The 16082-nt window shown below is 29.4% G+C and overlaps 2 protein-coding genes across 2 annotated transcripts; both read right to left on the bottom strand.

The window, feature by feature from the left end:
• Positions 1-50: 50 nt before the first annotated feature.
• LOC123270870 (ribonuclease P protein subunit p40-like) lies at positions 51-14536 on the bottom strand. The gene is made up of 6 exons (XM_044737014.1): positions 14210-14536; positions 13877-14021; positions 9880-10041; positions 5199-5324; positions 4974-5130; positions 51-612 (listed from the first exon to the last, which is right to left on the bottom strand). Exons 1-6 carry the CDS (start codon positions 14336-14338, stop codon positions 294-296), a joined length of 1038 nt encoding a protein of 345 aa, XP_044592949.1. The 5' UTR covers positions 14339-14536; the 3' UTR covers positions 51-293.
• On the bottom strand, positions 7010-9882 carry LOC123270869. The gene is made up of 2 exons (XM_044737013.1): positions 9220-9882; positions 7010-8099 (listed from the first exon to the last, which is right to left on the bottom strand). Exons 1-2 carry the CDS (start codon positions 9840-9842, stop codon positions 7145-7147), a joined length of 1578 nt encoding a protein of 525 aa, XP_044592948.1. The 5' UTR covers positions 9843-9882; the 3' UTR covers positions 7010-7144.
• Positions 14537-16082: the final 1546 nt, after the last annotated feature.

Genomic DNA, 16082 nt, shown 5'->3' on the forward strand with positions numbered 1-16082 from the left:
TAACTAAAAGACGTCCATTGCATGCACGAATAGATTAGTGTGAACGAACGTAGTGCCTTTTTATTTAGGCCGTAATGCTTGGATTTATTTGTTTAAGGCAAAGCCTGATCTCGTTAGTCTGCGATACTTTCACTCATTAATTATAATTAATAATTATCAAGCTTAAATATTTATACATCGATTATTTATCTACTAGTCACTTAGCAACTATTTGTGATAGTCCATTAATTATCAGCCTAATTTAAAATCTAAATTAAAATTATATTTACAATAAAATTCAATTTATTAAAAATTTATTTATTTTTCGGCCGACTACTTGAGCTCAGACATTTTTGTATTATAATCTCACTGTGTTTTAAAATTACAGTGTAATTGTTAGTACCGTCATTGTTAATCACTGCATGCTCTTTCAATCCCCAACTTACAGGGCTGTTGTCAAAACCTCGGACATGTAATCCCCAGAACTCATCCCCAGTGTTTTCTGATGAGTTTAATAATTCCTTCATGATGTTGAAGATTTTAATTACTCTTGACCTTGTAAAAAATCCACGGCACTCAATGTATAAAATATCTTTTTTGATATCCGATTCACCATCATTATTTATTGAATTTCTGCAAAATAAATTTATATTAATTGTATATCTGTGTATTAATCTACCCAAACATTTACATATCGCGTGAAAAATTCTACAAAATTTTTTTTGGCAATCTTTGCAAACATTCTAAGCTTAAAACTGAAAAAAAAAAAATTAGGAAAACGGTTGACCCTAAAGGCCATCCCTGCAATTTCCCGCTACCTCCATACCTAAGTGCTCAACAATTCACTTATTTTTTAAGCTCTTCGAGCTCAAAAATATAATTTATGTGTAATTTTGAGCTCTCCGAGCTCAAATAAATCGCTGTTCTATGCTTTTGAGCTCTTCGAGGAGCTAATGGATGTTTTATAGAACACTATTTTTTGAATTTTCAAACCGCAATAACTTTTGAATGAATTAACCGATTTTCTCGCGGTAACTGGTCAGACTAAAAATTTCATAGAAATTCTGAAAAAAAACATTTTTTTCAATTTTTTCGACAACGATATCTCACGAACAAATTAACCGATTTTTGAGGTTAAGAGCTGATTAGTTTTTGGAATTGATCGGTTCAACCATTTAAAGATATTTCAAAAAAATGAATTTTTGAAAATTTTATTTTTGAGATTTCTCAAAATTTATCTAAGGTAAAAGCCCCAATAGATGATCACGTACCAGTATATGATCACTCTATGTATTTGTATATCTATATTGACAAATATAGGTATAAAAATACATGGAGTAATCATATACTGGTACATGATCATCTATTGAGGCTTTTACCTTACTCAAATTCTGTAAATTAGTATCAGAATTCTAGGGGTAAAGGAACTCTTCAAAACGCCGCATATTTCGATCGAATCGGATGATCCGTTCAAAAGTTATGAGAGATTTACACACACACACACACACACACACATCATCATCACACAGACACGGTGACATCACCGCGGAAATAGTCAGGAAAGCTTCCTAGGACCTCAAAACGTCGAGATCTGATGTTTAAAAATAGAATAAAATAAAGATATAATTCAAAATTGTTGGTTATAATTCAAAAATTATTAAATATGTGGCGCCACCTATTAATCGTTATTAGTACTCTAAACAACAACATTGGCGCTTTCGCTTAGCTCGCGCCTGCGCCTTACTCGCGTCTGCGCCTAGAAACATCTCGTAAAAGAAAAGTCTAGATCAAAATTCTTAATTTGGCTAAATATTAATTAAAAATCGATTAATTAATAATCAAAAGAGTTAAAATAAAGTAAAAATTCATTTTTGTATCAAAATCATTCATTTTGTTAATCTGGAAAGTGAATTTATCTAAAAGAGTTCTCTCGAACTCAATCGAGAGAATTTCAGCTGAAAATTCGAGAATCCCGCCAGTCAAGTATATAAGCCAGTCCATCCGGCGCTGCGAGTCAGTCTTCATTTCAAACGCTTACTATTCACATCGTGATATCAAGCTAAGATAAAAGTCTTTCCCTGCAACGAACTTGTCTACAAGTAAAATCTTGTTATTCTGAGTGTGAGAAAATCATCTAAGTCAGCGTGTTTATAACCTAATCGAAAAAGCATCTTCTTTGGCGACTTCTAGACAAGAAAATCATCGTGTTCAAGGCTCGGTACTTCTTTTCACCCTGTTAGGTGACCTACAAGCTTCCTTGTGGTACACCTCAGAGAAAATCATCGTACCCAAGGCCCGGCTGGTCATCACCTTGTAAGGTGCACCTGCAGGCTCCCTTGAACACCTTCTAGAAGTCTATTCCTAATCAACAGATCCAGCACCTCTTCTCCTTTGAGTTTACGGTGTCTAACCACTATTTTAACCATTTGAGTGACTTTCATTGATTTCATAAAACGAAACTGTGATCTAAAAGACTGTGTGTTCTCTAACTTAAACTTATTGTTAATTTTGTAATAATTGTCAATAAAATTAACCTATAAAACTGACTCTCCAGCTATTGTTCTTTAACATTTTTTGGTAGCAGAGCGTGGTTACAAGTGAAACAGTGTCAAGATGAGAGTCAGACATATCAAGAATCATATTGATGAGCAGATGGAGCTCATCAAAATCATCAACGAGGCCACCACAAACTTAACTCGTGTCGGGGAAGAAAATACTTTCGCTTCAACGTGTGGAGGCTAGGAAAACTGCTTTGCGTGACACCTGGAACAAATTCTCAGCTACTCATGATGCAATTAAAATTGCTATGAGAAAGTTAAGTGATCATAAGAAGCGAAAGGTATTAAGGCTCCCTTATCTCCAGGACAATCTCTACCGAATTACCTATGATGCATACCTAGAAGCATTGGAAAAGATGAACACCTTGTATTATCAGCTACGACAGGCTGAGAGCAGAGCATCGTCAGTCACGAATACGGAATTACCGGTTCATCATTTCGGTCCTCGTCTACCAAATCTTGATCTACCAAAGTTTAATGGTAATCCATCTGAATGGCTGCAATTCAAGGATCTGTTCACCTCCATGGTTCTCAACAATAATTCTTTATCCATCATATGGAAGCTTCATTATCTCAAGCAGAGTCTTACTGGTCCAGCAGCGGATTTTTTAAAGAATACAGCCTTAACAACTGATAATTTTCAAAAAGCATGGGATGCGCTAGTTTCATTCTACGAAAATAAGCGGTTGTTGGTAAATTCAGCGCTTCAATCATTAATTACCATGAAGAGGATGACAAAAGAATCAGCTGTGGAAATGGAAGGTCTCTATTCTACAATTACACAAATCTATCGAACTTTAGAGACACTTGGACGACCAGTTAACACTTGGGATGATTTCTTGGTCTTTATTACGGTTCAACGTCTGGATTCAGAATCTGTCAAGGCATGGGAACTCCATCTAGGTTCTACCAAAGATCCTCCAACTTGGAAACAGTTCATAGAGTTTCTGATGAGTCGATTACTAACTCTCCAAGCAGTCGAAAAATCAAGAAAGCCTGGGTCTCAGCATAATCCAAGAGTAACTACGGTTCATCATGCATCTGGAGATCCAAGTAATTTCAAGAAATGTTCTATTTGCTCCGCAGATCATTATACAGCTAAATGTCCAGAGTTTGCTAATAAACCACTTGAGAAAAAATTGGCAATTATCAAAGACAAGAAGTTATGTTATAATTGCTTGAGAAATCATCTAGTCAACAAGTGTACTTCGACAAGAAGGTGTATGAATTGCGGAAAAAGACATCATACAGCTATCCATAGAGATGAAGCAGATTCAACACCAAATGTTCAAGCCAATTTAACATCTTATTCAACTTCAACAGCTAATCAAACTCTGCTCGCCACTGCTCAAGTCGCAGTCGTTTCGGAACAAGGATATCAAGTCCAAGCAAGAGCATTAATTGATCCTGGGTCTCAAGTATCTTTTATATCTAAAAGATTAGTTCAGCAGCTTCATCTTAAAAGGAAACCAGGAGTTGATTATTATAATTTAAAGGAACGGAGTTGATTATTACAATTTTAACAAATTTTCAAAAAAATTTATAAATTTTTTAGAAAATTGTGATACTCAACTTTTTTTTTTTTTTTAATTACTCGTATAGTACAGTATCATCTAAAGTATTTATTTTTTTCTGTACTTTTCATAAACAAAAAAAAATATATCAAAACATCAAAAAAAGATAAAAAAGAAATTTGATTAAAAAACGTTTTTTTCTTTCACGATATTTTTTAACATAAATGCGCCGTAAAAACAAACAGAATGAAAAAAAAATTAAAAAATGTTAATTTTTCACCTAAATTTTTCATCTAGATATGGCCAGAAACAGGATGGACCCCACTTGTAAATAATTACTAAAAAAAATATTTCAATAACCCGAAAAAATAGCACCGTCCCATTTCATTGAAAAGCATCTGAAATTGTAAATTTTTGAACTTCAAATAAAAAAAAAATATTCAAAAAGATCAATTTTTCTATTTTTTATACTCAAAAATAGGTAGAGCTTCACTTCTGCATAATTACCAATAATTTTGAAAAGCCAAAAGAGCGTATGTTTAAAAAATTTACGCCTTTTTGGTTTTAGCAATTTTAAAATTTAGTAATCTAAAGCCAAAAGTAATTCAAAAAATTTTTTTTACATTGATCTTGACATTTTGAACAATTTTGAGTTGAATGGTAAGAAAAAATTTTTTTTACGTCATTTTGTTCAAGTTTAAGTTCAAAAAATTCTTTATTCATCTTAAATTTGGCTTAAAATGTTGTTACAGTATTATTTGTTCCTTAGTTATTACCAAAAGTTTATATTTATTAATAATTTTTTATATTTTATATTAATGTTTTGTTGTCTTATAAATATGAAAAAATTTTTTAAAAAACCATATGAGATACGTCCTTTTGAAATTTGTCATGCGACATTTATATCATTTATATTACTTACGGAAGATTATCCATCCACGAGAATAATTTTTCCGAGTCACCATCTGGTGCATCTATTGACGAATTAAATTTTTTACTCGATTTTTGATGGCAAACAAACGTCTTATGACCCCGATTATTGAACCACGATGCTACGGATGATGGACATACTTTTTCTCCTGAAAATATAAATTAATTATTAACTGAAAATAATATTATAAAAATAAAAAAAAATTATACTCATTACCTGGAGGGTCCCACGATACAATAACATCGAACTTGTGTTTAAAATTATTTTCCAAACATTTTTTAACACGTTCGTACTTTTTGTTTCCTGCCACGAATGTTTCTTCTTTTACATTTATTTTGACAACTTAAAAAAAAAAAATGAAAAAAAAAATAAAAAAAATAAGCTTATTTTTATTATTTAAAATAGAGTAAATTTAATTAACTGATTATGTTAGGTGTTTTATTTATTTATTAAATTGCAGTATAAATAGTAAGCCATGTTTAAAAAATGGAAGTATTGAGCCGCATTAAAAAAAATCACAGTCCTTTCTTTTTAGTAATTAAAAATTCACCGATAATACAAAAATATAAGTCACTTTATTCAATTGCTTAATTAACTAATTACCTATTACACATCATTGGAATTCGTCATGGCACCTCTAATTAATGACTAATAAATCTTACGATAATAAATAAATTAAAAATTAAACATTCCTTTTAATATATCAATAAAAAAAATTAAATTAAATTTTCTAAATACATTCATTTAATAAGGTAAAGTACCCAGTACTTGAACGCTTATAAAAATGAGACCAGTACTTGAACAGACTTTTCGAATTTTTGTAATACAAAATCCGTATATTCATTATGAGTAATATGTGCATGTTATAATTATTCAATTATACAGTAATTGATTTCTGTAAGTTTTTTCAATTATAAATCAAAACAATTATATTTTTGTAAACTTAAAAGCTGACATGTCGAGAACAGCCGATAGATGCTATTTTTTTCATGAAAAAGGTACTAAACCGTAAACCGAACAATCAGTAAAAAAAACGGTGTATTATTATTTTAAGTAAAAAAAATTGTACCACCCAATGAAATAGTCTTTGCTAAATAATACATATTTTTTGCAAAGACATAAACTATAATTTTTATATTAAATTTTAGCGTCTAACTATACCTCCAAATTTTCAAAGCGGTACCCAGAACTTGAACAAGCTGGGGCCGTATAATTTTAACAGCACTTTTACCCCTAATAGGTTTATAGACTAGTGATCAGCATTGTGAATTGTATTAATTACTGCAAATTAAATAAGTTTTGTAGCTAAAAATTAGTGTAATTAAAAATTATTGAACTATTGAGTTTTTTTAATTTATAATTGAAAATTTGCTTTGTCATTCATAAAAATTGTAATTAAAAAATAAAATACAGATATTTCTCATTTTTAAATGAACATATTAAATATTGATAGTATTATTTTTAATACTATTCAATAATATGTTATTATTCTTTTGAGATTTCAATAAAACATTGAAAATTTTTGGTGTGCCTATTGCCATATATTTTATTAATTTAACAACTGCTCCCAGAGTGTTCAACTACTGCGACTTGTCAGAATTGATTGTTTAACTACTCCTTTCATAGTATATCTTAACGTAGTTTGGTCGTCACAATCCGAGGTCAAATTAATAGATATTTTTTTTTCTTTTTTGCAAGTGATCACTCGAAAAATAGCATAAAATATAAAATTATTTCTAATCAGAATTTAATTGAATAAATTCAATTCATAATTATGGTTAAATATTTATAATAATATAACTATTAAAATATCAACTGACAAGTACTGGGCTGTCACAAAACAATAACACCTGTTATAGGTTTTGTAAGTTCGGTACTTTAAAACAGTTGCTCACGGTATTCATTTATTGTTTAAATTTGCAAATATCACTACAATATGTTAAATCTGCTATAATTTACGTGAACTTTTAATGTATGTTTAATAATAATTTATTTTAATGCAAAAAAACTTTATGATTATATTTCAATTTCAAATTTGCCACGCACCGAGAAGTCGCCATTAAAAGTAGGGTCAAATAAGTTTTACTTCAAAACCTGTTCAACTACTGGATACTTTACCTTAGTACGAATTTTTTTTTATATTTTGCCAAAATAAAAAAAAACTAAGCAAAAGATAAAGTAGGACTTGTATCACAATTAACATTTTGAATTTTAAGTTCATTTCTAAAATTAACCAGCTCCTCTTCCGTAATCCCATGCCAGCTCTCCAGCTCGGACAGTCTTCTTAAATTATCACAATTCTTTATCAGCAGCCTGACAGTTCTCATCGACAAGTCGCTGCTGTACAGAATCTTCAGTTCTTCCAGTTTGCTCATTCTGTTGAGCGCAAAAACTTTTTTCATCGCTGTGTCATCGATTCCCGTCGAAGATCCCAACTGGATGAACTTGATGTCCGTGCAATGAGACAGCAAGAACTCCAGGTGAGATTTTGCGCAGTCTGCTACGCACTTGATCCTCTCTAGACACTTGAAAGGTCTGACTTTTAAATTATCGTACCTAATCCCGGCGTTAATTACCGGATCAATGAAATCGCAGTTGTAGAACGTCAAGTTTTTCAACCTGGGACAGTACTGGCTGATGCAGACTAGAGCGGTTCTATCAATCTCGTCTACATGCTCCAGGTGGAGACTCTCAATCCTTGACTGGGTCATTTCCAGTAAAACGCCGACTCCGTCGGCATAAAAATTGCAGGACATTAATTTAAGCTCCGTCAGGCACTCTAGTACCGACAGAATTGACAAATTGTCCATCTCGTCGTTGCACATTATTGACAAACTTGTTATAAATGGACAGACTGTGATCAGTAAATACAAATAACCCGTTATCATGCTACGGCTCTCGAAAGATTTCAAGTATAAGCACTTGTTATTGCTCTCTCGTTCGTATATTATCTCTAAAATGTCGCCTATGTCGTCACACCTCCCGATATTCTCCAACCAGCGGAGTCCTAGCAGAAGATCTGCGTATCCTGTCACTGTAATTGACGTACGGAATAGTTTTATGTCTCTCAGTTGGTGGCACTTGAGAAGGGCAGGAATACTGCGATCTGTCACGGACCTGGAGAAATTTTTTAATATTTATTAATTTAAAAAAAAAATTTATTAATTGTTAAAAAATTCTCCTATCAGTGTAAGAAAAATAATTTTAATTAAAAATAGAACGGATCAAAAAATTAGTTGAAAAAGTCTCCGCTAGGTGGTTATAGTTTTCGTAGTTGGAATTTTAAAATCTGGGCATTTAAGTTCACAAAAAATTTTGCAGAGATCCATGGTTCGAATTCCAAATTAAGTTATCTTTTTTTTTGATAAATAGTGATTTAATAAGAGGATTTTTTAATATTTTATGAACCTTATTAACATCTATTTATTCTTCTATCGGCTGATGAAAAAAATTTAATAATAAAAAATAGAAAATAAAATAAATTGAATGATAAAAAAAATTCAGTCTTTATTAATATACTCTGGAAAGATTTCTCTGTTAGCGAGATGGCGTAGCCACCTGGTGGTGAAACCGAGAACTAACTCTAAATCTCTAACTCTAAAGTAGTACCGCAAAATAGAATCAAGTATTTTTATTATCAGTGTTTTCTATGAAAATAAAAATTCTAAATTTATTTATAAATATCAATATAAATTAATACGACACTGATAGAATTTTTCAATAAATTGAAAAAAGTCGCCGCTAGGTGGCTACAGTTCTCATAGTTAGAATTTCAAAATTTGGATATTTAAATTAAAGAAAAAATTTTGAGGTCCAGAGTTTGAATCCTAAACAAAATTATTTTTTTTTTTTTTTATATGAACTGATAAAATAATTTGTTAATAGTAAATAAGCTTTATTAACTGATAATAAATAATTTTTTGAACATTGAATGGTTTGATAAATTTTTTAAAAAAGTTAACAAATTTTATTGAAAATAATTTGAGCAATTACTGTCTAGTCAAGAGCTACTATTAACTTTATAAATATTTTTTTACACCTTTTGAGTAATTGTTTTAAAATAATTATAGTGCTTTTCATAATTTTTTCGCTTCATAATTTATACTTAAGTAAGTTAGATCTATTAAATACTAAGCTTATGTTGTTAAATAGGCATATATGACGGTATTTCATGTATGTATGTATATTTACCTATCTTTTGGGAATAAATAAATAAATAAATAAATAAAATTCTTACCTAGAGGAAGTGACATCAAGACACCTCAATTTTTGGCAATTATTCCCCAAAGCTGTGATAATATTATCAGTGCAATCAAAGCAAAGCGTCAGGGCAGTCAAATTAGGCATCGCACTGACGCCATTAATAATCAACTTTTCAATGTCCGAGGTCCGCCATCCAGCTGAGCCAGACCCGAGGTCCAGAACTTCTAGGCCACGTAAATTGTGTAAGTTACTGTAGAGCATGTGTCTCATTATCTTAGGCCACCTTGTAAACTCAATCGCTCTGAGATTCGGGTGCATCACCACCTCAATCAGCGACACTATCACGTTAATCTCCGAGAGGAAAAGGTTCATTGGCTGGTAATCGTTGTACGTGTTCTTGGTCTCGTTCAACAGGACCATTATTGACTGGAGAATCTTGGTAGACATCGGAGTGTACAAATGCCAGGGCACATTCGAGCTCAAGTTGTGTTTCAGAGTCTGGACTAGGGAGCGAAGAAGCTTCACTGCGCGAGCTGGGTTCTTTTGGGAAATCTCGCACACCGGGCCTATCATTTTACTACCTATGAGAGCTATGTATTTGCCAATGGAAACCAGTGCAAGCTCTTGTAAAACAGGCACTTTGTTTTTCTGAGGCATTGTTGGTCGTGATTTGCTCAAGTTTGCTCTTACTTACTGAAGCGGTTGCGCTGCCGAGAGAAAAATGAAGGCGAACCTTCTAGACCTAGTTCTTGGTAATCTGATGCGAGGAGTGAAAGCACTAAGTATCCTGTTGGAGTTATGCAGATGCTGTTGTCGGTTGTCAAGTTTTGGTCGGCAGATACTAATGTCAGTTCACCTGAAAAAATTATATTTAAATGTTTTATTAACTTCGCCTGCGTATCCGTGTATCTATGCAGGTGTATGTGGGTGATTCTCTGTAAGGACGTCCTAAATCTGTACAAAATTGTCCGGCAAAATTATTTTTTATTTTATTAGAAAAAAAATTAACAAGGGCTACAAAACTATCAGCTTAATCATAATAAATTAACAGCCGAATTAATTTTTGCTTTTTCGATATTTGTGTATGTTTTGCCATATAACATGATAAGGGACTGATTGCCAGGGGACTGATGTTTTTTGATCAAATTGAGAAAAATCAAACAAATTATTTCAATGCATTCAACTTTTCAAGTTCTCAATGAATGTTTACATTAATTAGAATAATATTAAGACTTATGAGTCCAATTTTATCAATAAATTATAAATAAAAATAGCTGCCAGGGGACTGAGTTTTGAAGTGGCCCAGACACATATTTCCAGCACAAACGGTGCTTTGACATTAAATAAAATGCCGATAAAAAGTTAACAGCCCTATGGTTATTAACTCAAGGCTAGTTAGATCCTTATAAACCTTACAAAAGATAAAATAACACGCTGGATTTTTTTTTTTTGGCTTTGAACTTCTGGCAGGGGACTGATCTTAAAATACCTGGGACAAATTTTGGTTTAATGAATTTAATGAAACAAATTAATTTTCAGTACTTTTTATTGAAGAAGATTGTTAGTTGACTAATTAAGTTTATAAACATTATGGACCAAATTATATATTATTGACGAATAACTTAAAATTTAATCTGAAAGTTTTAATTTTGGGAATGGGACAGCCCAGGGGACTGACATTTAGGTGGTTTACGAATTTATAGCAAAAAAACCAAAATTTATTCCTTTTAGTTTTCAATACTCCAAATAAAAATGTTTTTTTACTTTCGTAATAAATTTTTTTTAGTAACAAAATAACGATTTTTCTAATAAAAAAATGCCTGGGACAGCAAAGAACATCCTTACAGAGAATCACCCATGTAACGAAATCTTTGAACTCGATTTTCAACGACTTAAAAACGTCGGGTTAAATAAAAGCTTTGCACACTTATCAAGGACTGATGACAATACAATTATTTAAGGAAGTTCGAGCGTAACTAATGAGTCAAAATAATGTTAAAATTATTTTTTAATTTTTAGTCTTCCTAATATTCGTCAAAATTCTTTATTGTAATTTAAAATAATTTAAACAATTTAATAATTGATGATTTTTACTTATTTAATAAAGTAAAATAATAAAATGACTTTCATATTTATTACTTGCCGGATTAAATAAAAAGATTTGGCAATAGCGCGTTTGATTATACCCATTACAGAGACGTGGATAAGTGTGTGAGTTAAACATTTCTCTCTCTATAATTATATTTCTATCCTTTTCTTTTTTCTCAGCTGTTGACGAGATGTTGTCAAATCTTTATTCGAATAAATAGCTGACGATAAACGAGTTACAAACATAAAATTTGACTTTAAACATTTCAAAAATTATATCGGTAATGTATTATTATTTAATTATTTTTATATTTTGCAATAATCCAAGTTTCTTGTGTATAGTTTTTTATCCGTTAAAGTTAGGAGATTAATATTGAAAAAAATAATTAAAGTCTCGACAAAAGTTTGTCCGCCATACGAGCTCGTGTATAAGGAGATAAAATATGTGATTTTTAAAATTTAATATCTAAGTAACTAAACGGTGAATCTTTTTAAAATTTTGAGATTAGATAAATTACGTATTTATTTATACGTATACTTAATTTCAAAGCTCAATGTTGGAAATTATTTTTTACATTAGATTCGCTCGAACCTCCTTAATGAGTTTGTTCCATTTCCCTGACCAGGATCAACAGGATTTCCGGTTTTTTCTATCCGGAGATACGGTAGTGTTTGCAGCAATTACTAACACGTCTATTAACACATTCATAGGTTAATTTTTGAGACACAGAGAGAAAAATTTCTTGACTGGAGAACAAAATTCTTGACTTAAGAAAATTTTCGGGTGCCTGACGGAAGACCGAAGTTGTGTTGGCCAAAGTAAAAATTTTTCTTAAAATTCTATTCTTGGTGGAAGTAATTTTTTCTTAATTCAAATTATTATAAATACTTGATACAATAAATTTTTATATTTGATCAAGATTTTGAGATACTTTAGGGAAGCAGCGCCACCTACTTCAGCTAAGAAAAAAATTTTCTCACCTTGAGAAAATTTTTCTCTTGAATATTTAATACCCATTTTATATTATTTTAGCGTGCAATTATACATATTGAATGAAAAAAAATGATTCGATATTATTTGATCTTCCCATTAGACATGATAATCAATAAAAATATTAATGAAAATTTACTTCTATCAAGATATTTAATTTTTTGGAGCAAGTAAAAAATTTTCTCGACAAAAAAATTTACTTCTATGATGAACTAAAATTTTGTAGCCATAGGCTGAATTTTCTCAAAACAAGAAGAATTTCTTGACTTAAATAATTTTTTTTTCAATTAAAATACGTATTTCTTAAAGCAAGAGAATTAATTTTGTTCGAATAAGTGAAATTTCTTGTGTGAAAAAAATTTTTTTTTCGCCCAAGAAAGTAATTAGGAAAAAAAATATTTTCTTGGCTCAAGTGAACCTTTTTTTCTGTGCAAACATATGACTAAAATCATGATCAAGTAGGGACGCTTCCTACCTTTTACTATTTTGAAAAAACTATGGTTTTAAAAAGTAAAATACGCGATTTGACGGTCAATCGAACTAAAAAGTACAAAATAAATGATTGTTACAAAAAATTAAAAAGATTGTTTTATAAAAAAGTAAATTTAAAAGTAGAAAATAATTTTTCAGTGGTTTTAAAATAAAATTGATTAACAAAAAAAATTATTTTATAGTAAAAAAGCTCGTGGGACTAGATGTATAATTGTTGTCAATATTTTATTAACAGATATTGGTTAAAAATCATTATTAAAATATCTTCAAATGCACCCCACGCTTTTTTACAATAAAATTAATTTTTTGGTCAACTTACTTTTATTTTAAACTCACTGAAAATTATTTTCTTCTTTTTGTTTCAATTTTTTATCGATAGAATTTTCAGTTTTTTAAACAACAAAATTATTATTAACCTTGAAAACTCTATTTATATTTCTCAAATTAATAAATACAAAGAAAAAAAAATCATTAATAAATAATTTTTATCTTCCTTATCAAATTACCTCCAAAAGACTTAATGATAAAGCTCAATTCTCAGTAATTACTAATAATCTTATTTAAATCTCAGTCTTAATATTTTCCTTTTAAAAAATAATTTTATTTAATTACTTAGTAATCATTTTTACGGTTTGTAATTTTACAAAGATTAAAAAATGCAAATCTGTTATGAAAATTAAGTTAGCTGACATCTAAAAATTTTTATAATTTTTTTATTGAAAAAAATAAGAAAAAAAATTTTATTTGTAAAAAACTTGGAAAACTTTAAGTGTAATTTAAAAAAAAATTTTTTTTCTAATTTAATAAATAAAATAATTAAAAACCTCGGCTAACTTTAGTATTATAAATCTGTTATTTCTTCTTTTAAAAAAAAAGACTTAAAAATTATTGAATAAACAGGAAAAATAAAATAAAAATTCCAATCAACAGTATCAATAATTAATTAATGATTAATTATTCAAGTGTTACATATAAATAAAAAAATAGTAGCGCGTATAAAAAACTAAAAATATAAAAATTGGATGAAATCCAGAAAAAATTACCAGAATTGCATAAAAATTTTCCGGAGTTAAAATATTATTAGAAAAAAAAAATCTTTGTTTACAAACAAAGAACTCACCTTTTTTGACAAAGGCCGCGATAAATTCCTGGTCGATAAGCTCATGTACAGGCAGCTGGAGAACTTTGTAATAATCAGTATCCTCGACAATGGCACGATAAAGATTAACAGGTATGTCTTTAAACCCAGACAAGACAACGGATATCTGGCAATGATTCAACAAAGAACATTATTAGACAGCGAGCATTTATCACAACAACAATTACGTAAATTAACAGCGTAAAGCGCAACAATAATATTAATGTTTATAAACAAAACCAAATAATTATTGCAATTACGCTTTACGACTTATTATTTTAATAATTAAAAATAATTGTCAAGAGTAATACTTACTAAATAATTATAATAATGATCAGCAACAGTAGCTGGTACTTTGTCGTGATTTGTTTTAGTCTTCTGATCATTGGAATAATTTTTAATTGTTTTTAAAACTCGAGGTTTTAAATTTTTTTCGCACAACATTGATGTCGATACTTGCTTTTAACCCACATATATTTATACAAGTGATTTATGTTGATGTTGGAGTGTAAACTAAGTGTGAGAGTACTTGTGTGTAAATGTTATAAAGTTATTCAGTTTGGATTAATAAATTATAACCCTAACCAAGATCAAGACCACTGCAAGACACTGAAAATGGAAAACAATAAAAATAATTGTACTGTCACAGCTGATCTGTCATTGGATGCTGAAAAAATAGTTCCCGCTTTTGCCACCAGGAATTTTTTTAAATTATCCCGCGTGACAGCTGCCACCTGGTGGCTGGAATTGGAAACATTTTTAATAATTCAGAATTTTTATTGACAGCTGATAATATTAAAGTTAGTCGAAGTTTCAAATTTAAAAATATTTTTTTTATTGAATTATAAAGAAAAAAATATTTTTAAAAAATTCCACTTATAAGGTAAAAACCCCCATTGACATTATAAGAGTGATCATGAATATTTGAATTTTTTTATAGTGTTTCAAATCAATATTGTCAACTTTTTTTTTATAGGACACCTTAATCATTGTTTTTACTTATATAATTTAATTAATTAACTTTAATAGCAATACATTTAATAATTATTATATCAACTTGAAACCAATAGGTCGAATGTATGTATTATTGACAGTGCAAAAAATTCAAAGAGCCGATTATTGACATACCATTGACCCTATATTATTGACAGGTCTTTTATTACAGTTAAATTTATATTAACAATAATCATTTTTACTAACTAATGCAAAACTATCAATAATTTTTATTATTTTAAAATTAGTTTAAGACCTAGCTTTTCTATATTTTTTACCAGGGTTTTTTTTAGCAATTTTTTTCTAGTCTCAAATACTTTGATTCTTATAAAATCACATGACAGTATGTAAACATTAATACGTTGATATGTATGTTGAGGAAGTTGGTTACCTTACAATATGGTCTACGTCGTTAGTTGACGCAAGTTAATTTTTGTGTCCCCATCATTGACATCCGCTATTTTAAAATTAATTTTAACTCGATAAAGTATAAATAAATGATTATATAGTTATTTAGACTATAAATAATCTAAAATAATTTTAAACAATGCAATTACATAAAAAAAACATTGTGAAATCTGGATTTGAAAATAAGGTCTTTCTCAAAAATATTGTTAAGAAATTACAAACGTATGAGCAGTTTTGGCCTACTTGAAAAAATGAAATTTTTTTGCGGTAAATAGTTTATACCGTGAATTAAATTTTACTATTTCTTAATTTTAAAAATATGTAAAATTTTCATGAAATATCAAAAATTGTGATTATTAACAGGTTTTAATAATGAAATAATAAAATTAAATAGGGTGTCAATAGTGGGGGTTCTGTCAATAATAGGTGCTTTTACCTTAGTTTTCCATGAAAATTAAATTGGCCGACATCTGAAAATTTTTATTATTATTTTTATTGAAAAAATCGTTACAATAAAATTAAAAGAAAAAATTTCACATGTAGAAAATTTGAAAAATTATACGTGCAATTTTTTTAAAGTATTTTTTTACTTGCAATTTAATTGTTGAAAAAAATAGAAAAATTTTTGAAATTCGGCTAACTTTAGTATTATTAGTTTTCCAAGTTTTTTACAAATTAAATTTTTTTTCATTTTCTTATAATAATTTTTTCAATAAAAAAAAATTCTAAAAATTTTTAGATGTCATCTCAGCTAAATTAATTTTTATTGACAGCTGGTAAATGAAAT

The sequence above is a fragment of the Cotesia glomerata genome, linkage group LG8 (assembly GCF_020080835.1).
Source record: "Cotesia glomerata isolate CgM1 linkage group LG8, MPM_Cglom_v2.3, whole genome shotgun sequence".
Lineage (NCBI taxonomy): Eukaryota > Metazoa > Arthropoda > Insecta > Hymenoptera > Braconidae > Cotesia > Cotesia glomerata.